General features: G+C 37.2%; 2 protein-coding genes across 3 annotated transcripts in view; one reads left to right on the top strand and one right to left on the bottom strand.

Annotated features, from left to right (window-relative positions):
• VAPB (VAMP associated protein B and C) overlaps positions 1–183 on the bottom strand; it is a 65370-nt gene extending 65187 nt beyond the window's left edge. Inside the window, exon 1 of the transcript XR_007508069.1 lies at positions 177–183. The gene's annotated coding sequence lies outside the window, so the exon portion shown is untranslated. The remainder of the gene's footprint in view (positions 1–176) is intronic.
• LOC126045335 (serine/threonine-protein phosphatase 4 regulatory subunit 1-like) lies at positions 112–27356 on the top strand. 2 transcript variants are annotated; one of them, XM_049816321.1, is made up of 20 exons: positions 112–213; positions 346–390; positions 7083–7215; positions 7566–7672; positions 8270–8412; positions 8907–9053; positions 11478–11585; positions 12732–12797; positions 13372–13530; positions 14051–14244; positions 14591–15027; positions 16892–17124; positions 18193–18285; positions 18812–18997; positions 19303–19464; positions 20090–20190; positions 21332–21452; positions 22123–22257; positions 23066–23207; positions 24159–27356. In XM_049816321.1, exons 1-20 carry the CDS (start codon positions 207–209, stop codon positions 24311–24313), a joined length of 2874 nt encoding a protein of 957 aa, XP_049672278.1. In that variant the 5' UTR covers positions 112–206; the 3' UTR covers positions 24314–27356. The 2 variants fall into 2 exon arrangements, with proteins under 2 accessions (XP_049672278.1, XP_049672279.1); XM_049816322.1 differs by lacking the exon at positions 346–390 and having other exon boundaries at positions 134–213.
• Positions 27357–27391: the final 35 nt, after the last annotated feature.

Here is a 27391-nt window from a genome sequence, read left to right as displayed (position 1 = left end):
GCCGCGGCTTTTCTTCCCTCTTAGGAGGCGACGGCGGGTGCTGAGGGGCGATTCGCCCGCCCCCCCCCCTCCTCCTCGGCAGCGACTGTTTATTAAACCGGTCGCGTTTCGGCTACGCGGGGGCTGACCCGGGAGCAGGAAGTACCGGCGGCTCCTCCCTGTGCCCTCCTGCTCCCCTCCTCCTCCTCGCCCATGTCCATTCCAAGATGGCCGGTAAGTGGGGCTGGCGGGCGGGCCGGCGGGCGGGTGCGGGGCGCTGGGGCGGCTCACCCGGGGCTGCCGCCGTCCTCGCCGTAGCCCTCCGAAACCAACCCCCCGGTGTCTCTCTTCTGTTTTTGTTTGTAGGGATCCCTTTGTATTTTGTGGATTTGCAGGATGACTTAGATGATTGTGAGTAACTGTTTTTTATTTTTCTGCTCCCTATTTAGGCCCTCCCCCGCTTCCCCACCCCGGGGTCCTTCTGCCGCTCTTTCTCCCTCTCCGCGTTTTTATCCAGGTTAGGCTGAGGGGAGGATTTTGAGGCTGTTTGTTCTGGTAGGTGAAGGCTTACAGGGCGTTAGGGCTGACGAGTTCAGAGCGCATTTGTGCGCGGTGCTGACAGGGGAAGCGGGCTCGCTCCCTCCCCCGGCTGCGGGCCCTCGCCTCACCTGGCGCCTTTCACAAGCCTTTACGCGCTGGCTGGCGGGTCGAGCCGCCGAAGGATGGGGCGGCCTCCTGAAGCGGGGTTTTGGGGGGCAGCCGCCGTCCCTCCCGCCGGGGAAGGAGGACCCGCTCGGCGGGAGGCAGGCCCGGGGCGGCGTCTGGAAACCGGCCTTCCGAGGGACCGTCCCCGCCGTTTCAAATGGCCGCTGAACTGCTGGATTCGGTGTAAACAGCACCTCCAACAATGGCCCGTGATGAATCTGTGGGAAGGGGAGAGGGGTGCTGGTGGCGGTGCTTCAGGGGATTAGCTCCGCTGTTGTTGTCGGTGGAAATTAGCTTGGTGTAGCCGAGGGATTTCCTAGCTGCGGTAGCTCAAATGGGTGAGACTTAAATGCTGTCGAGGCTGCTGAGGACGCCGTGTGTTTTGCTGTTCCTGCACCCCTGCAGCACAGGCGCTCAGTAGGACGTGGCTGTGTCTGCACCTGGGACGCGGGAATAAAAGAAAAACCGCCGTTGTGTGTACTCGGAAGCCGGTGGGTTTAGGTTAAGTACCGTGTCGTAGGTCCTAGAGCAGGCAACAGCTCTACCTCAAGCTGGTACAGTCCAGGACTGCGTTACAGGAGTGGAGCTGAACACCTGTCAGACAGCTTGGTAAGAGCTGTTACTTAAGGAGATAAATATTTGACTAATAACTGTATTAACTTGTACTGCTTTAGAAAGCAGCTGTATACGTGGGGTGGTTTCACTGGTACTTTGGATACTGGATTGACTTTTCCATTAGAAAAATGAAAGCTGATACTTGAATTTGTTTCTTGTGAGAGACTCTATTTGTTTATCACAAGACCATTATTGTTTTAGTAGTACTTGAAAATGTGTATAAAGTAGATTCCTACCCACCCCAATCTAGCATGAATAAACTAATTTAGGAAGAAGGTGGTTTTCAGGAACACCAGGGGAAATGTTAGAATACAAGTGAGATCCAAAGTATTCCATTAATGGGAAAGACGCACAGGGACATTGCCTCTGCAGGCGGGAGGTTGTTCTGTGGGATTTTGTCAGTTGTTGCTCTTAAGTGTTGTTGCCCTCAGTCTTTGAGGTTTCTGTGTTTTACTACTAGGTAGCAAAAAAAAAAAAAAAAGGCGGTGTTTGTATTTTGGTTAAGTTCCAGAATGAAAAGTTTGGTATCTTTTGTGATGCAAGTGATGTATAAATGATGAGATTAATTGTGTATATAAGGGGTTTTGGTTTGTTTTATGTTTGTATTTTTGTGTATTTAAAAGTATATTTAACATTCTCTTATAGAGATAAATTGTAACTCTGTGAGTCTTAATGAATTTAAAACTGTAATTAAAAAGCACCCTCCTCTTCCTTAATACAATTATCTATTTGAAAAGCTAGAAATCTAAAAGAACATAGTAAGTGTGGAGGATAGTACTTGAAATAGAAGTATTTAATACATGGGGATTTAAATTTTTGATGACATTGTAAGAAGTTGCTTTAAAAGAGGTACTAAAGGTTATTGCTTGCTGCAGTAAGTAAATGTAAGACGTTTGTAAGAAGTCATCACATTAAATGACAAAAAGCATGTATGTGTTGAACAGCATTTAAGTGAGAAGGACGTTAGCTGATACATTTCAATGTGCTTATGCTGATTTAAAGACTTTTGCAGGGAGTTCATCTAGCAGAAGAGCCACAATAATTGTTGCTGTAGTACCTTAAGAGCTGAAAATATCTTTCTCTGCCCTAATTAAAAAACAAGCAAACAAACCCAGCACCAAACGAAACCCTTGATAGTGCTAATGAATGCTTAGCTATTTGAATTCATTGGGTTTTTCTGAATTGCTCGCAGTTACCTTTCCAATTTTCTTCTCTCTGTAGTAAGAAAAAACCCCACTACCACAAACAAACCAAAACTAGCGTGTCATTTGAGTTCTATTTGCTGAGTGTGTAAAGTGAAGTGCAAGTGGTGGAAATAAATGCAAATGTCCTGTAGTGTTCTGTTATGGGTCTCAGCCTTGAACCGGGGGTGACCATCACTAGGATTTAAGTGTTCATTCTCCATTACTGTTCAGTCGTTGGCTGTTCTGTTGAGACTGTAACAGATTTGTCTGGTAAGTCAATTAAGAAGTTTGATGCTTGTAGGCAAAACTCTAGTTTGAGTCATGAAGCTAATAAAAACGTTCAGGTAAAGGAAAAAAAAGGTTTTGCCATAAGCAGTAATCAATAAGCTTTTTATATGGGTCACTTAAAATTTGTGTAGAAGAAATTGATCAGTTTCAGGATGAGCATGTAAATAAATGTGCATTTTAGAGCATTACTGGAATCTTATTTTGTGATTTAAAAATATTCTTTGATTAAGTTCATTAACTTGATAATGCAGTTAGAAGGCAGCTTTCAATGCCATAATTTGTGTTACAGCAGAGTTCAGATGTCCCATCTAGACTGAGACACTAAGTGACTAGTCTAGCAAAGAGTTCGTGATGTGTGTTAGGAAAATCTCAGTGAAACAAATCACTGGAACGGGATTTTTACTTTAACTAAATTGCTTAAATAGTGTTATGCATATTGAAGATCAATTTTACTGAAACAATGTCTGTGGGATTCCTCTGAATATGGAGAAAAGCTGTAGTAAAATCTACCTAAATTCCGCCAGTACAGTTTGAAACTTTTTTTTGGTAAGGTGAGATATTGGATCATCTGGAAAAAATATTAGCTTAATTATGGCCTTTGTACAATAAAGAAAACATATTTTAAAAATAGTTTTGTCTTCTAAAAACAGCGGGAGAGAAAATGACCTCCTTGAGCTCGTGAAATCATTGCACTCTGCATGAGTATTTACTGTTTTTGTATTGGGAAAAGTGGATAGTGATACTAGCTAATGATGCTGATTTGCATAGTTAAATCCTGTGACCCTGTAAGTGTTTCTTACAGGCTCTAAGCAGCTTTTGAACTTGGGTCAAACTAAGGTATGGTGAACTCAAGTTCAGCTGTGAATGCTGTCACATTTATTCTTGTTTATAGGTGGACAGGTTTCAAGCTTGCTTGTATGATATCATTAGCGGGAAAAATACTGTAATGTTGATTCACCTATGAAAGAACATTAGCTAAGTTAAGAAATACTAGTTCATTATTTTTCTGTAATTTACTTTCTAGTACTCTCGTGTATTCTGAAACTTGTAAGTACCTATGGCTTCTTACTTTATGAAAAAAAGAAAATTAAAATTTTTGAGAGAAGACAAAATAGATTCTGCCATGACTCTTCCTTATTTATGTGTACTGAGAGTGTGTGGAAAAAATTTCAGGTATTTAACTCTTTTGATCCTGATCATAAGTAGTTTGCTCTGTTTTCCTTCTGGTCCTAGAAGCACTGTTGTGTGCTTAGGTAATTTAAATGAAAAACAGAACTACTCCAAGTAGTAAAATTAAGCGTGTTCATCATGTTTACAAAATTAGTTCCAGGCGTAGTATTGTAGTCAAACTTAGAATTGATATTTACTTCATTGTAATTGGAATTGGTAGGAATTCCGAAATATTTGAAGTGAACTAATAAGAGCCTTCATTTTTAAATAATTTCCTTATTCAAGAACAGGTGGTCACTAGATAAAGTTAATGGCAAATGTATTGGTTTTGGTTTTTTAAGCCCTAATAAATCTTTCTTTGTGTAACAGCTGGCTAGCCTCAAAAATAAACCAGTGAAAGTGTGTCTGATCTGTGTGGATTTTAAAATATATATATTGCATAGATGCAAGGATGGTCAGAGTTGGGTTTGGATATGGAGAGTTTGTTGCAACCTCAGAAAGGAAATCTACGATCCTATGTGTGCTGTATAACTTCTTGTGAGCTTTCAGTGATACAGTAGGTTTCTTTTGAAGCAGCAAATACTGGATGCTACCTCTTCAGATACTATGCGTGGTGGGAGAGCTAGCCTGAGAGCACGTGGACAGATCAATACCAGACAGACCTGTGCAATGCAAATTATATCCGCTTGTGCGGATAAATGTTTTGGACCTGACAGAACTTAAAAATATATAAAGAGCAGCCACTAGAAATAATAATGACCAGTTGAATGGAAATAAGGGTGTCAATAGAATATGTAGTCATTATAAAAAGCCATGAATAATTAGCATATGTTTCTGATCATGTGGCTGTGGGTTCACTGTATATACACTTGAAACATGAACATTTTTCTAATCCCACAGTTTTCTTCTGTTTGAATCCCATTGAACTTGTTGGTCAGAGCATATTGTCTGCAAGAACAGCAGAATTCAGAATTGCTTTAGTCTTTTAATTCACCTGGGTTCCTTGGAGACTGTGTGCTTTCTTAAACCAGTCTGCTTTTTATATTTTTCCCACTGAAGACCCAGGTATAACATCTTGCTCCAAGTATGTTCAGATTATTTCCTCTTTAAATGAGATGTATTTCTGAGAAGATTTTGGCTTGTGTTAAATAATTGGAAAACAGAGTTTTATATGTGAAATAGGAATTTTTCTATAAGAAAAAAGCTGAGGCTTGGTACCTTTTGGTAATAGAGGATTTTTTTAATATAGAAAGTGATTTATAATGGGTATTAATGTAGTTTAGAGCCAAAGTTCATTGTGCCAGGTCTCAGATTAAGGGACTCTTTAGGGAGGGGTGTTTGGAATATAAAACTGGTAAAGTGAGAGTGAGGGTAGAGCTGAAGCTTAATTGTGCTGATAAGGTACAGCCACTTCAATCCTGAAGAAACTGTTATATCGGAGATTGTGGAATTACATATACACATAATTTAACCCACTGGCAGTTTGAGTGCATTATGAAATAATATAGACTTTCCTTTAAGATGTGCAGAAGCTTTGTACTGATTGGGATGACATATTGGGAAGGACTGTAATTTATTTTCTTTTTTAATTAAACCAGAATACTGAAGACGGGGATTATATAGTAATTTACATTCACATTTCTTAATCAGCAAAGTGCATCAGTGGGAGAGGGTATTCCTGTTTTTTCCATTTTACAAACAGGGGAAACTGGTCCTATAAATGAAGTTGGTCCTGGTTTGCTTTTGGTTATTTAGCCAAAGTTCTGCTGTTTTTTTAATATGGAGGCACCATCTAAGTTCCACTGCCTGAAGACAGGAGGTCTCTGTCTCTAGAGGCGTAACCTAGAGTGCCTAGACTATAGTCTTACAGGCACAGTTTCAAATACAACCTATTTGGCTTGTTGTGCTTTCAAGTTATTACCAGTTTTGTGCTTTCTTGACTGATTTAGATACCTAATGTATGTCCTGCCAAGTCAGAAACTGGCTTATTGTCTTCAGTGGTTGTCACTCTCAGCGCATATGCTGGTTTGAGAGACTACTTGCATGAGAGAAGCCGTATTGGAACAATTTGCATGTACTTAAGTATGATCACAGTTGCTATATTATTTCTGTGAACGAAGTGTGCATAATTCTAGGAGTTCTTCACTGGGAAAGTTGTAAATCCAGAGCAGGAATATCAGCTACTCTAGTGCAACTCTTTCTGTAGATTTGGTTGCCATTAGGTATGTGTTCCTATATCCATTGCTGAAATGAGAGAATTTGTGTGAAAGATTTGTGTTACAGGCACATTATTTCACTACCTTTGTTTTAAGGGTGAACAATTTAAAAAAAAACTTGGCAGCAAAGTTACCCTATTCCCTCTCCTCTTCACAGTCTTACTTTTTTGCCTGTAATCTGTAAGAAGGTGCATGTTGCTGAGTTAGGTGATTGTAAGACTTGGTGAAGCAAATTTTAACAGTTGATGTGGTAATATTTGGTTAAAAGTCTGAAGCTGTGAATACAAAAAAGATTTAGAAGGGGTAGGTTTATATGGGAAAGTCTGTAGTTGATAGGTCTGCAGTAGAAAGTTCCCAGTACGTTCACAAGTAAGGTAAAGTTGAAGTTTTTCCTGAAGCTACCAGTCTGTCTTAGATGTATGGGACCCAGTAACTACAGTGAGAAAAATGTGCCTTGGTAACTTTGAAACAAACCCAAGAATTTGCTGTTTAAAGCAATACAGTTTTGGATTTTCTGTTGTTAAAATTTCAGTTTCTTTTAATGGGGCTTACTTTCCTTTTGAACATGTCAGTTTGTGGCATGCAATTCTGTCAGCTGAGCCCTCTTAACTCATAGTGCATGTGGTTAGTCCACTCAAATTGTGAAGTAAAATGTGTTAAAAGCCAAGGATTTATGGTGGTTGAAATTAATTAAATTTCAAAGCTTGAATTTACAGGTCTATATGCAAGTGTTGCTCTTAACTTCATTAGGTACAACCTAAGATTTCTTTGGAAGCAGTTTCCAGTGATGTACATATACTTTTCCTTTGAAGAATAGCTCTAAAAAGAAATAGTTATTGGTATAGTGTATTTTACACTGTAACATCTCTTGTTGACTCTTGGAATTTTCTTTTTTTTTGTTGGGTTACTCTTCTTGTCTTTCAAGTTGGGTTTGAAGATTATGGACCAGACTGTGATAGCATGAGGATAACGGCATTCTTGGATATTCCTGGACAGGATAACTTAAGTCCACTGGCTCGCCTAGAAAAATATGCCTTCAGTGATAACATATTTAACAGGTAAGAGTACAACAGCTACAGTTGATGTTATGGATGTTAAGGTGTCACTACTTCTGTTGTTATTCTCCAAAGCATGTGCCAAATATTGTTTCTGTTTGAATAACTTTTGTATAACACTTGCATAAAAAGAGGTTTTCATTCTTGGTTATCTGAATAAGATCTCTTGACTCCATCTTTGTTTTGTTGGGATGTGGAGAAACTTATAACTGGTATGTCTGAATGTTCAGAGTATCATAGAAGAGCTTGATCTTTTTTAAAGTGCCCATTTACATTTGGTAAGTTCCCCTTGCATCCCATCTGTGTGTGGTTGGCAGGATATTAAGGCAGTTAATGTGTTGTTCACTCCACAGGCAGATTATTGCCAGAGGTCTTTTGGATGTCTTTCGAGATTTCAGTAATAATGAAGAAGACTTCCTGACTGTAATGGAAATAGTGGTCAGGCTCTCTGAAGATGCAGGTTTGAAAGTTGTTTTTTTAATTTCTGTAACTTATTTTACATAAGCTGCAATATAGAAGGCAATAACTTTTGATTTTGAGAAGGCAATGAGTGAACTAAAGAACTTAAATAATCTAACAGCAATATCTGTCAGTGAAAACAAGATTATTTTTGTTGTTGTTTTTGAAGTATTTTGTATGATAGGTGTATAAGTGAAAGGCTCTTACCTAGTATAAGGCCCAAAGTAATATTTTTTTCAAGGAGTTCATTACATCTGAACATGTGGTGTATGTGGCACAGAACAGTTGTGCATTTTAATACTTCATGTGCACACATTCATGGTAGTTGGGGTTTCTAGCTAGTGCTCTCATTTTATGTGATTTATTTGGGAACTGATCCCAAGTCTCTGGACTGTGATGATGTATGTAAGGCTGTTCTATCTTATTCAGCTTTCCTTTAAGAATAGGCAGTCTCAGTGGTGAAGTTTCTTTCTTTGTTTTGAGTATTTTCATCTTCCTCTATTGTGAAAACATTGAAAAAAATGCTACTTTTTCCTTAAGGGACTTGCTCTTAATTTGGTATATACTGATGCAGTTTTGACTTTCTTTTTATTACTAGAACCAACTGTACGTACAGAGCTGATGGAACAAATACCTCCTATTGCCATCTTTCTGCAAGAAAGTCGACCAAAATTCCCAACAGCATTTTTTGAATACCTTATGCCCATAGTAGTGAGATACCTCACAGATGTTAACAATCAGGTAGGAAAAACAGACAACATGAGTTGAATCATTGGAAAATTCTGTGTGATTTGGTGAATTTAAGGCATAAGGAAGAGATAATAGGAAGTTTCAAGTTGATTGATACCTAGCTTTTATGTAGTGCTTTGTGTTTATTGGTTTTGGCACACTTTGCTAGGGAGGTCTAAATTTTGATTTTTATACTTTCCTTAGGAGAAAACGAGAAGCTTACAGAATTTGCCTAGCAGCACATTGATACAGTCTGTTATGGGAATCATAACTTACAGTCCTGTCTTCTACTTCATCTTTTGGCTTCTTTTCAGAATTTGATGGGATGTCATCTAATGATTATGTTAAACTTTAGTATTTATGACTAATTCCTTATGATGTTAAAACTGAAGGTTTTTTTAGTTTGTACTGTGTGTTCATTGAAAACATGCCTTTTGTGGTTCTCATATCAGCAAATGTTGTTTTTATAGTGATGTATTTTTTTTTTTGTTTGTTCATGTTAATAGGTTAGAAAGGCAGGTCAAGAAGCACTGCTTATACTGCTAGAGCAAGATCTTGTTGCTCAGAGTGACATTGAAAATAAGGTGTGTCCGATTCTGTTGGACCTCTCTGCTCCTGACAGTGATGATGAGTACAAGGTGGAAGCTGTGAATGTAAGCAAATTTGGAAGAAATCTTCTATCTTTGCTTTTTTCTTCTGTTTTTAATTGCTTTTTGTTTATCTCTTAGCAGTGCTACTATAAAGCTCTTTTAGAATATAACAACTTTGTGTGAGATTTTCATGAGCATAAAACCCAGAAAATAAAAATTGTACTTGTATTCTCACTGTCCTGAGAGCTTTACATTAATCGTTGAACTTAAACTTTCTATACCATTACTATTTTAGTTTGGTTTATTCCTTCTCTATTTGTTAGTCACGCTGTTGCGAATTGAGAAGCTGCTGTTGTGATATAGTTGAAGCTTAAGTGTGCTAAGCTGTTAAGCCTTGAATCTGTAGGTTTCTTAGTCATTTGTAGTGTTGAGCACCATTGAAACAATGTGAATTTTCAAAGAATTTGAACAGGGTCAGGACTTGATGCACTACACTGAGAGGCTAAAAATTATCTTAACTGAATTTGAGAAGAAAGCAAGGTTGTCCTGAGTACTGTTGTACTATTTATTAGTGCCTTTGGCTAAGTGTAGAGGTAATTCAGGTAAGCTTTCTCTAGGTCCTATACCTTTTGTGCAATGAAGAAATCTAGGCTTCTGCATCAATGAAGTGCTTGAGGAATGTTTTTGAAATGGTGCTTTTGAGATTTGAGCTATACAGTACGGTAATTGAGAATAAAAATGTTATTTTATGCTTAATGTAAATATCAGGTCTTCAAACTCAGGAAAAGTTTTTGCTAAGATGATGAGGGGCTTTTTCCTATAGATGATTGATCATGTATTGAGTACTTGAATTGAGTATTAACAAGAACAACCAATTCTTTTCATTTATAACAGTAATTAAGATGAGGTCCAGGAATAGTACTGACATTAAATAAAATAAGCAATCAAACTTTTTGTGGTTTTTCATTAACATACTTGAATTTTTAGTTTAACACAAAATCTTTCATTTTTATTCTGTATTTTTTAAAAGATCAGGTTTCAAGAGACCATCTTTATACCTCAGGATGGTAAATGATTGTCAAAATGGTAGCCAAATAACTTTAAAGTGCAGTTGGTTCTTGGCAGCCTTTTTTTAATTCTTGTTAAGATTATGTTCTCCAGTAGTTTCTTCACATTTGCTCTACCAGGTTTCACAGTAAAGTTGTAAAAGTATGAATGATGACCTGACCTTCGTTCTTAAGTGTTTCGAAAAAAACACTCCCCGTTCACTTTCAAGAAATCAGTTGACTCCACAGAAAAGTGCTGGTGTCTAATTACATTTCAGCATGGATATCTGATACTTGACCTGTAAAATAGTTTTACCAGATAGATTATCCTCTTCCTTATTTGGGAGTTGGGTGTTGCTTAGGCAGTTTTCCAGGGTGACATCTGAGCACCAGATACCTTTTAGGAGTTTGAAAATCTGTAGGAAAGGCCTTCAATGATGTCTTCCTTAGGTCTTATTTACCATTCTATTAGAAAGGCAAATGTTTCTACAAATAAAGCTCATTTTTGTGGAGGTAGAAAGCTTCAATAATTTTGGAAAATTAAAATACAAGATGAGTACTGTTAATCTGACAACACTCGTGTAAGCATTAAACTGCTGGTGCTGCATGGGGAACAGGTGAGTAGAAAGGTGCAGGGGAGCCCCTTCCTTTTTACTCTTACAAATATAAGAATTGTAGAAAGTTACGCAAGAAAGTGGGAGCTGAAAGGAAACATACAATCTAAAGCACCTGATTTTCATAGCAGAAACAAGGGTTCTAATGGCAGTGGAAATTGGCAGTACCTCAAAGAAAGCTAAATTAATGAGCATGTTACTAACTTTAATTATGCTGCGATGTTAACTCCTAAAATTTGTGAGGATGATTCCTGTAAAGTGTACATCAGCTCACATAGGCAACTAGTTTGTCTTATTCTCTCTTTTCTTTTCTGTTGTATGGCAGACTTTTATTTTATGTTGTCTGAGCCTATAAAGAGCTGGGACTGTGCTTGTACTTAAGTATCTGAACAGTTCTGTAAGCCAAGGGGCTTATTGCATGCTTAAGCTTGAGATATTTCTAATATGCTTAAAGATTGTGATTTTTGTATGCTGGCTAGTGCAATGGAACTTTTTTCTTCTCCATGCAAAATACCAGTGTATGCCACATTGTAAAACACCTTGAAAATGCATTTATTAATGAAATTTAACTGGATAAAAAAAGACATGAATTTTGTGCAGAAATGTTACCTTCAGGCACAGTGGCATAGAATGATTTTAAATAAAAACTGTAGTTGTGCGTCACATAAAACAGGTGTATGAAGAGACAAATAATGCGTAGCAGTTAAATCTATTTGACAGTAGTTGCTTGCTTGCTCTCGGAAGTAATTTTTAGGAGGAATATTTGGCTATGCTTACAAGCTTTATAATTTTCTTTTCCTTACATGTATCCTCTCCTTGATTTTTAGATAATCTGTAAAATGGCTTCTATGTTGAGCAGAACAACAGTTGAGCACATGCTGCTTCCTCGTTTTTGTGAACTGTGCAGTGATGGGAAATTGTTTCAAGTCCGGAAGGTTGGTGTGTTTTCAACCCTGAACCACTTAAAAATGAACTTGTATGTTGCTGTTCAAATGCCTTCCTGAATAATTTAGTGATAACTTTAGCTGATTAACTTTTGAAAGTGTATGGAAGAGCAGTTTTTATTTATTAACGTGGTTATAGTTTCTGTAGTTCAGTAAAGAAATAGATAACAGTCGTTAGTGAATAGCTTTAGTGTAGCAGTTAAACTGATCTTGCATGTTTAATAGTTTTGCACAAATTTTTTCTAAGCCACTGCTTGGTTATAGGATGCAAACAAGTTAACCTGATCTCTGCTGTCTTATTTCAAAACCAGAAATTCAAAAGCAATGGATACTTGAGACATTGTTCCTTTAAAAAAAATAAAATCTGGTATTATTGAAAGGAGAAATCCTAAAAGTGTAAGATTTATTTTAATTCATGGTCGAATACAAAAGAAAACTTGTAGCATAAGAAGTCTTAAAATATTTGAGTAGACTTAAGCGTCATGCAGAGGTTGAGCTTGATCCTTAACTTAAGCTGCACTTGTTGGAATTTGAGCTGCATTACAGCATTCTAAATAAGCATATAGAATTAATAAATCTTATATTAACACAGTCCTATCTTAATTGATTTCAGATTTTGGCAGCATCTTTTTCCAGCATGAGGGAATGTCCCTTTTGCCTTAATTATAGCATTTGTAATGTACTGTAAATGGCATGGACTCGAGACCTTGATTAAACTTTGCTTCAGTAAAGTACTTAAGCCAGTCTCAGCCATAGCAAAGATAGTTCTGTCAGTACACCTAAGTCCTGACCCTAGTATCATATTTTAGTCGCTTCGGTTTTGACAGCTGCTGTTCAAAGTAATTGAAACTTTCAGGTAGGCTTATTAGTCCCTTTTAATGATTGCTGAAGTAGATGATGCTCTTCATGCAGAAACCTTTATTACTATTGCTTTCAAAGGCATGTGGCTTATGGAAGCTTGCTCTAATGAGTCTTTGTTCAGGATGAGTTAATATTACAGGATGTAGTTACATGGCTGACATTTGAATAGTCAAATGTGCAGTTGTTACATGGGATAAATAATGCATAGTGAAGTTGATAATAAAACTAATGCACTTAAGAGCCAGAATGTTATTAATGAGTTTTTTTATTTCCTAGATTTGTGCAGCAAATTTTGGTGACATTTGTAATGCAGTTGGGCAAGAAGCCACAGAAAGACTGCTGGTATGTAAAAATCAAAATCCATTCACAAGACTTGTATTGCTCAGTTCAAAAGGTCTAATAATGAGTTCTTTTCTTATTTTCCCTGTAAATTAATCAGTATGCATACTTTTTAAAATTGATTTGGTTAAGGCTTTGGTTGCAATTATATAGCAAAACTGGGAATGAATGGAAAGTTCTTGTTTTGCAAAACATTTTTAAAAATGTAATTGACAGCCTATATATATACACACGCACACACAGACATATACACTCACTTTAGAATTACTGACTTTTTATCCCTGAACTAGATGATCAGTCAAGTTACAATTGCAGAAAAAATAGGCCATTAATAATTCTTTCTATTTTTTCCTACTGCATATAGTTACACATAAAATTCTAATGAAGTAAATGGCAGATAGATAGTTTTTCCAATTTTTTCATTTAACATGTTTTTAACCTGTCTCTGTTTCTTCTATTCTTCACTCATTCTGTCTTGAGTTATCAATGTCTCCAGTTTCCAAACAAATACCTTGATAGTAAGTTGCTGCAGTCTGTTTAGTCTTTAATTAGTCTTGGTTTTGCTTCTTTTTGGCAGATTCCCAAGTTCTTTGAACTCTGTTCTGATAGTGTTTGGGGAATGAGAAAAGCTTGTGCTGAATGCTTTATGGCGGTGTCTTACACCACATCCCCAGAAGTTCGCAGAAGCAAACTATCTCCGCTGTTTATCAGTCTTATTAGTGACACTTGCAGATGGGTAAGTAACTCACTCTGTAATTGATACATCTTCCCAGGCAGATCATACACAAATAATGGGCAAGTCAGAAGTGCGCTGTGAAAGTTCTCTAAACTAAATTTGCTGGGATTAGAGTCTAATCTACTAAAATCTAATCTCCTCTAATCAGTATCTTATTTTTCCTCCCTCTCTTACTACTTAGAATTTCTATCACAGTTTTCTTATAAGTGTAAACACTTTTCTGACAATAGGTTGCTTGTGTTAAAGGTATTAGTTGAAGTAGACAGTGATGGCCTTCAAATTTATAACTTTTTAAAAATTTCCTTACTATGATTATAGATAAATGCTTAATATTTTAATACCAGTTGCTTAGCTGTCCCTTATTTGGTAATTGATAATTGGATATATTTGGTATTAAATGAAGCTGTTATAGTAAGAATCACTTGGTTCTTACTAAAAAAATTGAACAAAAGCTTTATTTTTCCGCATTAACTCTGTGGGAGTTGCATGAATCCTGACTGTTGTCTTTACACTATCACAGGTTCGTCAGGCTGCTTTTCAGTCTCTTGGCCCGTTTATTTCTACCTTTGCAAACCCTTCAAGTGCTGGTCTTTACATTCGAGAAGATGGGACACTGAGTATCCGGCCATCAACGCAAGATGTGAATTCCAACTCCTGTCAGCCAAACAACAATATAAATTTAATATCCTCTAGTACAAATGCTACACTGTCCAGGTAAAAGTGTTGTAGTGGAGGGGGGAAGAAGGAAGACAATTCTTTTAATAGCGGCTCAGGGCTAAAAAGCTCAGCTTGAGAATATAGTTCCAGAAAAGGTATGAAGGGTGAGGTCATACATGTGTCTGAGTGTAGCCACACTATTGAAAAATTAACTTTGATGGCTTTACCAGTTTTCCCTTTAATGTCCTGTGAAGTAAAGCATAGTGGTAACATAGGTTCTGTCTTTCTGCGGAGAAAATAAGCTTCTGTAGTTGATGCTGTCTTTTATGAAGTGTTTAACGGAAAAGTGTTTTTACAGAGTACTTTAAGTTTTATTTGGATAACTGTGTGTGTCTCTTACCAGTTCAGAACAACCAATGGAAATCAAACCAGAACCATCAACTGAGGAGTCTTCAGCTGAAGTTAATACAAAGCTCTTGGTTGAGAATCTAAATAAAGATACATGGGCAGAAAGTTCAGATTGTTGTACCAATCTTGGAGAAGATGTTTCTCAATTGTCTCAGGGTGACAAAGTTGCTGCTGGTGTGCTAGAGGTCACTAAGGACAGCAGTTTTCCTGGAATGAACTCAAGGCTACAGTCTGCTGAGGACATATTTAATACTTTCCTCTACTGGCGCCCTCCTCTGCCTGATATAAGTCAGGATCTGGAGTTACTTCAGTTCAAGACTGAAAAGCACAAGGATAGCTGCTCTGTGCCATGTAATAACTGTGTTGCTAGTAGTGAAATAAAAAAAGTTCTAGAAAGCTTACAGGAGCACATAGATGATCCAGATGTTCAAGGTGAGACTCTGTAACAGTAAAATCATGTTTTCTCTGAGCTGGTTTTCTCCTGGCCTTTACAAAAAACCTTGACTACGTTTTAATTGGCTTGGTGTTCATAAGGTGATGAGACTTCCTTGAGTAGTAAATTATAGTAGAAAGTTATTCAACAGCCTTTTTCACAAGACCTGAGTTACTTCTAGAACAGTTGGAAAAGTGTTCCTAGCTCCTGTTTGCATGACAAATAAATTGGATCTAACTACAAAAGGGAAAAGAGCTTGTTGAAATTTGTTAAAACTGTCTTTAATTTTAAGTACTGTAACTTCGTACTGTGGTTTTAGGGACAGAGCTACCTGTTACCAGCTGAATTCATCTAGTTTGGTTGAGTGAGAATGCCCCTAATTTCAAGTTCTCTTTCCTTAGCCTCCCCATACAAGCCTGTTGATGAACATACCAAAATGGTGATAGCCTGTTAGTGGGATGCATGTGTTTCCTGGGCCAAATGACTCTTGACAATTCTGTCATCCATAGCCAACTCGGTTTCTTGTTCCACTAAGTCTCTTGAGTACTCTAGTGAATTAACAGTTTTCATCTGCCCATTTATTCATCCCTTTCTGCAGATATGACTTTGCATGCAGAGAACTGCAGCATCATTTGGATTCCTTGCTGTAGTAGTAGTGAGTAGCAAGCCAACTGGCAGCATGGCATATTTAGGTGGCTCCCCATGGCCATTCAGAAAGGTACCAGGAAAATAAAAATTCTTCATGTGTGAGGCAATGGATCAGAAAAAGGGGAAGAGGTGAAAAAATTAAAATTTAAAACAGTAAAGGAAAATGTGGAAATTGAAATGAACAAATGAAAGGAGGAAAAAATTATAAATGAGTTTTGGAAAGAGAAGGCAGAGGGTAAAAGGAAAAGAGCAAAAAACCCATTACGTAGTTCTAAGACAAATGGAGAGATGATAGTTTGACGGCTATGCAGTGAGAAGTAGAGGGGTTTGGAGAGGCAATGGAGGAAACAGTGAAGATTTCTGCCTCTCCCCCTGCTCCTTATGACTTTAGCAGAACAGTCTTGCTTCCTTTCTCAGAATGAGGAGATGTAGATGTTAGTTTCTGTTTTCCTCCTGCTCTAACTGTTAAAACACTCATAAATATGCTTGTAATCCATTCTTCTGCCTTTTTAAGTTGTCCATTTCCCTTATTTCCAAAGTATTGTAGTATTCTTAACTTTTTAAATATGCTCTAGTGTTTCGTCTTAAGACTGTACTTGCTGTAGGCTTGCGCAGATGTAGCTATCTTACAGTTTCTGCATTCTGAACTCTTTGTAACTTCGTGTTCCTAGCAGCAATATAGCATGATGCGCAAATCCAGTTTGCCCTAACTTTATTGGTGATGAAGTGGTAAATCTGACCTTTTGTTTGCTATCTATTTCTGCAAAACAGTTCAGAGATGGTTGGACTAATTCCCTCCTCTGGATAAAGTTTTCCTCAGAAAGGTTTTAAACGCACACTGAGGCCGTTTCCAAGCAGTTGAATCAATTAATGTAACAAAATAATTTGTATTAAAATGTTTGACAGTATGAAGAATGGGAGGTGAGCCATCATGCTGTGATACCTTGTTACAGGGGATTATTAGAAATATCTTTCAGTAGTAGAAATTGTTGCTGAAAATGTTAATACATCCAAATCATTGCTCTGAATTTGTGATGGTTTTGTGGAAGAGTAATGGGCCTTCCCTTTATAAGAGCAAATGTTTGCTAATATGTTACTTCTGTACAGCTCAGAAGAAAAAAGCTCTGGGCTTCTTCTTTTCAGGTTAACTAATTACAAGTTTAATGCTTTTAAGTGCGGAAGGGAGAGTAAATAGTCGTCTTTTGCTTTGTACAGCTCAGGTCCAAGTGTTGTCTGCCGCTCTCAGAGCTGCTCAGTTTGATTCTGTTGGTGACTATGAGACCAAAAAACCTGAAGAAAGCAGTGGTGAACTTCAGAACAAAACTATTTCAGATGAAGCAGCTGTTTCAGATGCTAGCTGCAAGCAGGTGGAGGAAGACAGTCTTTCATCCCGTGCCTCCCAGAATAACATCAGTGACCAGTCTACCACTGGTGTACTGAAAAGCACAGTAAGTATGCGTTGTGCTGCATGTCTGAAATGAATTCTTAGCAGCTGAAGTACTGTGTCTGTTCATGTAGTCCCTGGCATAATGGACCCATTTCTGATCTAAAGACTTTGAATGTTACTACACCATAACTATCACATGCTACTGATTTTAATTAAAAAAGAAAAGCTGTTGAGGGCTATTATTTCTGTTTGCACACAAATTACCCAAGAGTTAGGTTTTGCACTAGTCTTGTAGGGTTTGGGTTTTTTTTCAGATGAAACGTACCAAGTACAGTCTCGCCTTTTCCGGTAACAAATCTAAAACTAGTTTTTTATCTCCAGACAGGAGGCTGAATCAGATGGTGATACATATACACAGTTACCGGTTATTCATTCTTGGTTATAATGTACAGATAGTAAAAAGAATTGTTTGCACAATATTTAATGTTGCTGGAGCTAATCATGAAGTACAAAGAAAAGCTCTCCTTGCCTATGAACAAAAATTGCAGATAAAACCTGTACAAACAAAAATGTAGAGTACTGTGTGAACTTTCAAACTTTGTCTGGTTTTGGTCTTTTTAAACCTTTTAATGCCTTTGAAGCTTTTTGTTGGTATTTGGGGAGAGGTGTATACTTCATAATTTGGTAGGCTTGGGAGTTTCCAGCAGTATATTCTAAAATAAGTAAAGCTTTTATCATGGTATTGGCTGACTTGGAGCAACTGCTAAGCTGTCTATTTTTTAATATAATTTAAGTTCATGCCAAGAAGAAAAACTGTTGAAGAGTATAGTAAATGTAACCATCCAAAATCTCTATGAATGTTGGGCTTATTGTGTTAGATTGCTTTTTTAAGAAGTAAATCTAACTACTGTTCCACTTGTCACTGCTACAGTCTTAATAGTGTTTGTCTTAGTGTACAACTCTTTTTGTACTCGCATAAACACACTGAGTAAGGCTTTGCCTGTACAAGGCTTTATCTGTGAAAGGTAATTCTGTACCTGAACTGTGCTGTTCTGTAGTGTGATGCTTTGAAATGCCTCAAACAGCAGTAAGTCTAATTCATTTCACTAGCTAGTATGTCCTTTTACAGGACTCAGAGGAACAACGCAGAGGAACCAGTGTATTTTTAAAGAAAGAGCAAGAAAATAATTCAGCACTTGAAGATGACAAGTCAAAATTACAGGTGATTAAAATAGCATCTAACTGCTTTAGTGGAGTACTGGATACAGTTCATCTCATCCTTAATACAGTGATAGCTTTTGCAATTGATCAGTTGCAGAATGTGAAGAAATGCTCTGGGCGTTTGAGGAGAACCCTATTTTAAATTGGAAAGCTAGAAAAATTCTGTTGCGGTTTTGGTGCCTTAGAGGCAATCTATGTAACCAAGGTAGGCAATGACAATACTGTTTTTTCACTGGATTTACTGTTTGTCTTTAGCAAAGAAGAAATTTTCAGTTTGGTTTGATGCAGCATGTTGATAAAGTAATAATTACTGTTCATTGCTCACTGTTCTATCCTAATGAGAGGACAAATAAATACAAGGGTCATTTACACTTTGTAAAGCTAGCCCACAAAAGGGACATCTTGCCACTGTTTGCGTTTAGCTGCCAGATGGTTAGTGGCAAGAGAATACTGTAGCGCAACAGGTATATTTTCTTTCTGATTTTAAAATAAAGTGTGTGTTGCTGATGTACTGTCTCTATCTATAGGATATCATACCTCAACCTTTGTTAGACCAGTACTTGTCAATGACTGACCCAGCTCGAGCCCAGACTGTTGATACTGAAATAGCCAAACACTGTGCATATAGTCTTCCTGGGGTGGCCTTAACACTGGGCAGGCAGAACTGGCACTGCCTGAAAGACACATACGAGACGCTGGCCTCAGATGTACAGGTAAAAAAACCAACCAAACAAAAAAAACCACAGAGTTTTTTAATGATAAATCAGAATTTTGAGTAGCTTTTTTGTTCAGTTTGTTGCACTGAAGTTATAACGTTGTATACTTTCTTATAAGGGATTAAATGTACACTAAAAATAGAAAATTCAAGATTTAAACCAGACTTCATAAGTAAGATTAGCATTTTTCTACTGCTGTGTAACTAGCACTGTTTCTTCTCTCTCAGTCCTCACACAGGTGTAGTTCAAAAGCTTCTTTAGTTATGGTGCCTAATCTAGTTCCCTTCTTAAACTGTTTGCAGTGGAAGGTACGTCGGACGCTAGCTTTCTCCATACATGAACTAGCAGTTATTCTGGGGGATCAGCTAACAGCTGCTGATCTGGTGCCAATTTTCAATGGATTCTTGAAAGATCTGGATGAAGTGCGTATTGGTGTCCTTAAACATCTGTATGACTTTTTGAAGGTAGGAAAGTGTAATTTAATTTCTCAAGATAAATTTTTTTCTGACTCCATTATATTGAAAGAGTTTTTTAATAAGATTTGCAGTTATCGATATCTAATTACATGTTTATAGTTTTGTGCAATACTGTCATTTTGTGTGTGTGTGTCTGTTGCTTTTTTTAAGGTCCCTCACTTCTCTTCTGTCTCATATCCCAACAAAATATCAAAACTGAAAACTTGTTGTAAAGGTGGTTGTAAATGCCCCTGGCTGATGTAAAGGAATTAGTATTTTGTGCAGTCCAGTAGGAAAGTTGGACCATTAGCAACTTGTGTTTGGGGCTGGGAGAGGAAAGAGCAGATCTCGGTGGGCTGCTGCATAATAAACCTAACTCCTTAGCTTTCTTATGCCCAGAGATGGTGCTTTGACAGGTATCCTTGCAGAAGTGATGACTCAATGTACTTTTTTTGGATGTCAATCTTGTGAGTCCAGGCACTCGGCTGATTGTACGCAATTTCTAGTAAGCTTCTTAAGAATGATCACTTGGTTTCAAGTAGGAAAGTGTGTATAGGCATGAATACAGTAACACCCCAGAGAACTGCAAGTATTGAATTTTATCAGTTTTATGCTAGTAATGTTTTTCCTTTAGTTACTTCATGCGGACAAAAGGCGAGAGTATCTTTACCAACTTCAAGAATTTGTGGTGACTGATAACAGCAGGAACTGGAGGTTTCGTTACGAGCTGGCGGAGTATGTAATTTTGTTAACTTCTTATTTTTAATCTGTATTACTAACTTGGAAATAGGTAATTACATTCAGAAGTTAGCACACCCTAATTAGGAGCTAAAAGATTACAACCGTTCATTATTAAGGAACTGAATTTAAAAGCTACTGGCTGTTGGGGATTGGTGGTGGGGGGGGGGTGTTGGCAAGTTGTGTTGTAATCAAGTGTGACTGAAACTTAAATGTCTGTGATTATACTAAAATGGAGATCTAGTTCACTTGCAGCTTATGAAATATGACAATCTGATAGGCACTATTCAGTGACATTTCAGATTTTATTCAGTTCTAGACTGCCTTGAAATGTATATACAAAGACATTTTTCTAATGCGTATGAAAATAAAAACGGTTCTTAAAAAAATTAGTTCATTCATTTGGTATTTCTGTATGGCTGGGTGTATAATGGAGATAGAGCAACATCTCCACAATTCTTTTTTTCTACAAGCCCTGTTGATGTTTGAAGCACCCAAAGAATGTTCGTAGGCATAGTTTGCAGCTAAAATCTGACCGTTGTCTTTATCTCGTTGCTTTGTTTGGGCTATTGAGGATTTACTCTGCCTTTGTAGTTTGGCACAGCAAACTAAATCTCACTCCGATGCAAGACTGTTGTACAGCAGTTCCCTGACATCTGGTGGAGAGCTGCCACTTTGTGGTTGGTTTGTGCATGGCTGCTGGTAACATCCTGGCAGTGGTGTGGCTAGAATGAGTTCTGTGCAGTTCAGAGATATAAACTGTTTTCTGAAATGTAGATTTCTACATTGAAATAAATTTTTCATTTTTACTTTGTAAGAATGTACAGGATATTGGTCTGAAGTTGCATTGTACTTCTGTTTGTAGCTTTTGTTACCATTTGGGATAATTCTGATTCATTGGTATGTGTAGTTTAGATAAATGTTTCTCTTGGACTCGTTGATGGGTTAAAGCATGTACCTCTTTAATATGTGTGTACACCTTTATAAACTAAAGAGAAGAACAAACTGTTCAAGTGCTTTGTAACAACCATGGTATTTTTGAAGCTCCAAATGATCTCTCCCTATGTTTAACAGATGGTATAATCGGAGCAGGTTAGTGTTGCACTTGCTGGAGTTAATCGCTTTCTTTGTGTTCCAGGCAGCTGATCCTGATACTGGAACTCTACAATCCCAATGATGTCTATGACTACTTAAGACATATTGCACTAACTCTCTGCTCCGATAAAGTTTCAGAAGTTCGGTGGATCTCCTTCAAACTGGTAGGGGATTTAGTTCACTTCCTGGCAGGAGAGGAGGAAAATGATCCTTGAGAGGGATACCTGAAATCACTCTGTTTTCTTTCAGATGAGTAGGCTGAATACAGATATGTTTTGATAAATATGGTAAATAATATGGTAAAAAGTGAAACGAAAACTTTGTAAAATATTTTGAGTTGTCAGACTTCCAGAGATGTGGGAGACCTTCCCCCAGATCTGGGGGAAAAATAATTACTTATCTTTCCTCAAAATCTACTTAATTTATTATGAACTTCATTATAATGCCATCACCCCACAAATGTCCTGAGTGAATAGAAAGATTCCTTCAATCTCTTCTTTTTCTTCATGGCACCATGGAAATGGGGATTATTTTAATGGTTGTTTTAATTTCTTTTAGTGTTTTGTTGGTTTTGTTTTGGTTTTGTTTTTTTTTTACCTGAACAAACATCTTTTTTTAAAGCTTACACTTTCTTTTCTCTAGAATAAGCCTGGTAATTTATTAAATCCTGCAAGCACAACTGATGATACCAAATACAGTTTTTGGTGTCCCTTTGGAGGATTCAAATGAAGTGATGCTTTTTTAACTTTCTTAAAGCTACAACTTAAGTCTCATATGTTCTTTTTTTTTTTTTCTTCCTGTCTGTTTCCCCTTCACCCTTCCTTTGCTTCACAGGTTGTAGCAATACTACAGAAGTTCTACACAAACAATGCAAATGCACTGGGATTAAATTTCATTAATGAACTTGTAGTGCGGTTTCGTCACTGCTCCAAGTGGGTTGGAAGACAAGCTTTTGCCTTCATTTGTCAGGTTGGAATGTTCTCTCTCTGTGTTTCTACATTGTACAAATGTAGACATTTGCAAATGTACAAATGTGTACAATTAATTTGGAGCCAATCAGGGGCTTTTCAGCAATGTGGGCAAAACTGAAATTTGGACTCAGAAATTTTTTGTCATTCTTTGTCAACCTACAGAATCATAAAACCCAAAAGACAGTGGCAGAGTTGGTCTGGTCTCAGTACTAGTATATGCCTATACCGTTTTGAAGCTGTGGCCCTTGTTTTGGTCTGTGCCTCCAGCTGAAATAACTGGTCCTTGTACTTTCTGGCATCCCAGTAGCAAAGTCAAAAATTAAGTCCTAAACGGAGGTGCATTTTTAAATACTTTGACATGCTGGGATAGAGGTTCACAAGAGCTCTTCAAACTACCAGTGGGTGCTAGATGCCAGGAACTATTTCCCTCTTTATTTCCACTTACCTACCCCCCCTCCCCCCCCCCCCCACCCAAAAATGCTTACTTCAGTAGCAATGAGGAGCAAGGGTTGAATGTTGAAGGGCAAAAAGGTGATGACAGGCAAGAAAGCAGTATTTCCTAAAATACAGTTAAAAGAAAGTTATCTGCTCTTGTTGGCTCATCTTCAGATGAACTTTAGAATGGTAAGACGTAACAGTATTTCAAAGGTTGTACTTATTTCACCAACATAGGGTGTATTTGTTCAGAGTTAATCACTGACTTTTTTTAACAGTCAGGCCAAATTAAGGACAAGATGGAAAGGAATGGCAAATAGTGTATTTTTAACCTAAATCTTGCTTTCTCATGTTCTGTGTTTATCTTGTAGGCTGTAGTAGAAGAAGAATGTATGCCTGTTGACCAGTTTGTTGAACACTTGCTCCCCAGTCTTTTAAGTCTTGCTTCAGATCCTGTGCCAAACGTAAGGGTTCTGCTCGCCAAGGCTCTAAGGCAGACGTTACTGGAGAAAGGTGTGGTCATTAATTTCCTTTAAAGAACTAATGTCTCATGAAAGCTGCCTTTCCTCTGCCGGTGCAGTTTCTGATAAATTGGCTCAACTGGTAAAAGGCTGTTTGGTTCTGTTTGTACTGAAAACAGAATTATACATTGTAATCTGGGCTACTGCATTTAAATTCAGGAATAGTGTGTTTAGGAGCGTATGTTGTGGTGGCTTTTCTGTCTTAAGAGTATTGATGGCCATCCCTGATGGGCCTGGAACAGGCACCAACCATCACCCGCTAGAGGGCAGCTGGGACCTTCTTTAGAGCAAGGCATACGGCCCGTCCTGGGGCTTGCTGCAGGCATCCGGGATGTGTGTGGCTAATACTTCTTTCTTAAACATCACAATAGATTATTTTGATACATTTCAGACCTTTATCTTAATGAAGTAGTCGTCTTTGGGGTCCTTCAGGGCAAGTGTTATACCTGTTTCTGAAACAGTTTGCTTTGTCATTTTAGTCTTAAGCTGACAGTTGTACTAAGAAAGAATGTAAATTTGTATGCTGCTACAATTTCTTGTATTCCTTAAAAACAAAAAAAAATCAGCTGGTCTGATTATTTGAAGGAAGATGCGCAGAAATCTCCTCTTCTATCTTTTTACAGAATGAAGTATAGAGAATGTTTTGTAATGCATTGTACAGTGGCAGCTTCCTGAGCTTGCTTTTACTTGTTGATACGTTTCTATTTAGGCTTCAGCAAAAAGAATTTCTCTTAGAAATACTTAAGTACCTAATAAGATGAGTAAGAAGCAGTATATTTCTCTTTCTCAGCTTTCTTAGCTTCCTGTATTTTCTCTAGGGAGCCTATAAATTGGATGACTACTCCAGATGTTTTTGGCATCCTCTATATTTCTGCACTACTTATGCCCTAGGGTTTATTCTTTCGGCTTTGATTAAAACTGGTTTTTTCTCCCCTTATTCTAGCTTATTTTAAAAGTGTTGGCAATCCTCATCTAGAAGCTGTAGAAGAGACCATTCTAGCCCTGCAATCTGACAGAGATCAAGATGTGTCCTTCTTTGCCACCATAAAACTAAAGCAGGGTAACATAGACAATACTACCATTGAAAAACAAAACTAATGTGTTTCTCTGCAGTAAATGTTGAACATCAAAATGGTTATTCACCTTATGTTCATGGTTAGCATGACTAATGTGGACAAATAAGAAGGTTTTTGTTACCTAAGAAAGGATGTATTGAGAAATGTTACAGTCTTCGTTTCGTGACCATGTTTCATCTACAGCTCTCTGTCCGATACACATGAGTGATTCCCTTTGGGTTTTTTTTCTTTGTAAATGTGGGTGATAACTCTGATCTCACCTGCAGTTAAGTATTGTATGTAAAGTCTTACACCATACTCAGTGTTTCAGTGTAATTGGAATTCATGTTTCATTTTCTAACAAAACATTTCCAGTTGTAGAGCAGTCTGTGATAAGCTTAAAATGGTTTCTAAATCTTAAAACCTCATTTTAGCAAACTTACATGAAGATATTCTTTCCTCATGTTTATTGTAGTTTCTGTATTGTTTCAAGTATTGCATTTCAACTGAAAAAATGTATATATGTGAATAGTTTGGAGTTTTAAAAAAAAAAACAACGGAGAACTTCTGTATCAACGGAAAAAAGCTCAAAAAATCAGATCATTTTATAAAGTAGTTACTCTGCTAGAATTAAGGCATGGTTTGTCTTTACTTAACATAATGTGATATTTTTGAAAGCACAGAGAGCTCAACATTCTTTGTATATTGTGACTTTTCTATTAATTTCTTATTTCTGAGCTATACCCTTACAAGTGTTAACATGTCTGGTTTTGTTCTGCTGGCTCTTGTAGTGCTAGGTAGACTGTAAATTTACCAAACTGAAAATTACTCATTCTGCCCTAGCAATGTTCACTTCATTTAAGTGATTCAGTTCCTGCAACATGTGCTGTATCTGTAGAAGGGTATTATAGAGTTTTACAGACTTAATTTTTTGTTTGTTTTACATACACACCTCATTTAAAAAAGACCTTTTAACTGGTCCAGTTTTCAAATCCTGAACAGCCTGCTGCTTTGTTCCTAACAAACAAAGGACCTCTAAATTCTGAAAAATCCCAAATAACAGATGTTCAGGGGAAAGGTGGTGATGCAGTTTGCTCTGACTTCTGTGCATTGTATGGTAAGGTTTGGGGCAAACCACAAACGAGGGCTACTGAGATCCTTAAGCTGAAGTAGGATGTCTTCTGTGTATTAAACAGGTGTTTTGGAAGAAAGACAGACTATACAGATAGAACAAAGTTCTGTTAATAAAATCAGATAGCTTCTGACCAGTTTGAGAAATTATAAATGTAATACTTTTTGGTGGATCTTGTCTTCTGTTGTGTCCCAAATCTGCAGATAATGTGGGGCCTGGAAAAAAAAAGTTGCACTTTTTTAGATTGTGGATTGGAACTTTTGTTCTGTTCAAAAACTAATGCTTAAATACTAAAGAAATGGTTTCACATAATAACAGTTACTTTCTCTCTGTGAACACAATACTTTATCATAAATAGACCTGTGTAAATATTTCCCCTTATTTCACGGTTATACTAGTAAGTAGTTCACATGGGTGAAGGTTTTTACAGAAATTACTTTTTTCTTTTTTGTTTTGTTTTAAATCTGGCTTGTCTGCAATACAGCAAGTAGGTTCCTCAGCTGGGTTCTGTATTTTTGGAGGGCTCAGTTTTGTATAAGTTTGTTTAACTAGACTTGTATTATAATATGTACAGTATTTGTAACAAATTGTTTTCTTGTGAGATCACAGAATGCTTTTTGGAAGTTGCAGGCAGAAATATACCACTGCTATCACTGCTATTACAGCAACCAGTATAAACTCTGTAAATTCTGCAACGTTATACATTTAATTTTTTACAATTTTTTTTATAATTTAAAACAAATGCTTCTTCAGTACAGACTTTTTATGATTGCTATTTCTTAACAAAAATACCCCTCAAGTTAATTTTTTCTAGTTCTGATATCTTTTTCTAATGCTGGCATTATACTGGTATTTTCTAACAGTTCAAATTTTCTAAGGCCTTTCTGACAAGGTTTTACTTCTGTTTTTTATTATCAGTTCATTAAATTTCTCAGCACTGAACAAATTTTTTTAAGTGTGTGTATATGTAAGTATGTTTGAAATGTACTGTATATAAATTAAATACGTTGAACATTAACCCAACCCAGGTTCCTGTTTGTCAGATAATCTTAAATAGTTACCTTTACTTGCAATAATCCACTGGAAAACACAAGCTTCCATATGTTTTAGCATGTTTGGTTAGTGTTCACTAAGAGTTTTTAATTAGAATATGTGTAAACAGTAAGCCACCAGCTCTAAAAGTTCACTAAAAGGCTAAACAAAGTTCTTCGGTTTTAATAATATTTTGGTACCTCTCTGGCTCCAGAAATCATGTCTGCTTTAAATGATATGATTTCAGTAGAGCGTTTAAAAACTTTTGTTAAAACTCTACGGTTGCATGCACTAATGGAGACATCATAGTTTTGGCATTTTTTTTTTTTTGTAGTCAATGTGCAGGTCTATTAGATATACTCTCTCCAAGGTTTGTCTTTTTGGTTTAGTTTTAAACTAGAAATTATTTCAGCATGGCTAAAGACCGCACTTTACATCTTGTACTAGACAAATGTATGCAATGATGAGTAAAGTGGCGTGTTCATGTACAATTCTCTGGGTTGTTTAAATTATGCAAAAATATGTATTTTATAAGCCAGATGGAGCAAAGTTAGGTAGTTGATCCACTTTCACAGCAGCAGTAAGAATATAACTTTTAAACATTTCTAGCTAAGGAACATGAAGATAACGTTAGTGGGTGCAATATCGCTTGGATGCTATAGGAAATTATCAAGCACTTGTAATCCAAAGCATGTTAGTCATGTTGCTTAGAATTCAAATTCCCTGCTATCTCATGTATGATACACACTTGGCATTGGTCAGGATGCTGCCCTAGTGGTGGTTGTGTCTGTACACAGTGTTGTTTAGAACCCAGTGAAGTGGGGACGCTCTGGAAGTGTCATTCACTTGTCAGAATAGAGAATCTATGTAACTTTCTATTTGTATTTATCTCAATAAATCCTGTGACTGTTTTATAAACCAACTTCTGGTAACTGACTTTTGTCATAGGTGGGATGT

The sequence above is a fragment of the Accipiter gentilis genome, chromosome 14, assembly GCF_929443795.1.
Source record: "Accipiter gentilis chromosome 14, bAccGen1.1, whole genome shotgun sequence".
Lineage (NCBI taxonomy): Eukaryota > Metazoa > Chordata > Aves > Accipitriformes > Accipitridae > Astur > Astur gentilis.
The sequence above is the reverse complement of the archived record's forward strand: the minus strand, read 5'-3'. Positions and strand labels throughout refer to the sequence as shown.

Excerpts from the sequence above, each read along its gene's own strand:
- LOC126045335 (XM_049816321.1), top strand. Across the intron at positions 18,998-19,302 it reads CGCTGGCCTCAGATGTACAG|TGGAAGGTACGTCGGACGCT; the intron begins GTAAAAAAACCA and ends AACTGTTTGCAG. Across the intron at positions 22,258-23,065 it reads CTTTTGCCTTCATTTGTCAG|GCTGTAGTAGAAGAAGAATG; the intron begins GTTGGAATGTTC and ends TTTATCTTGTAG.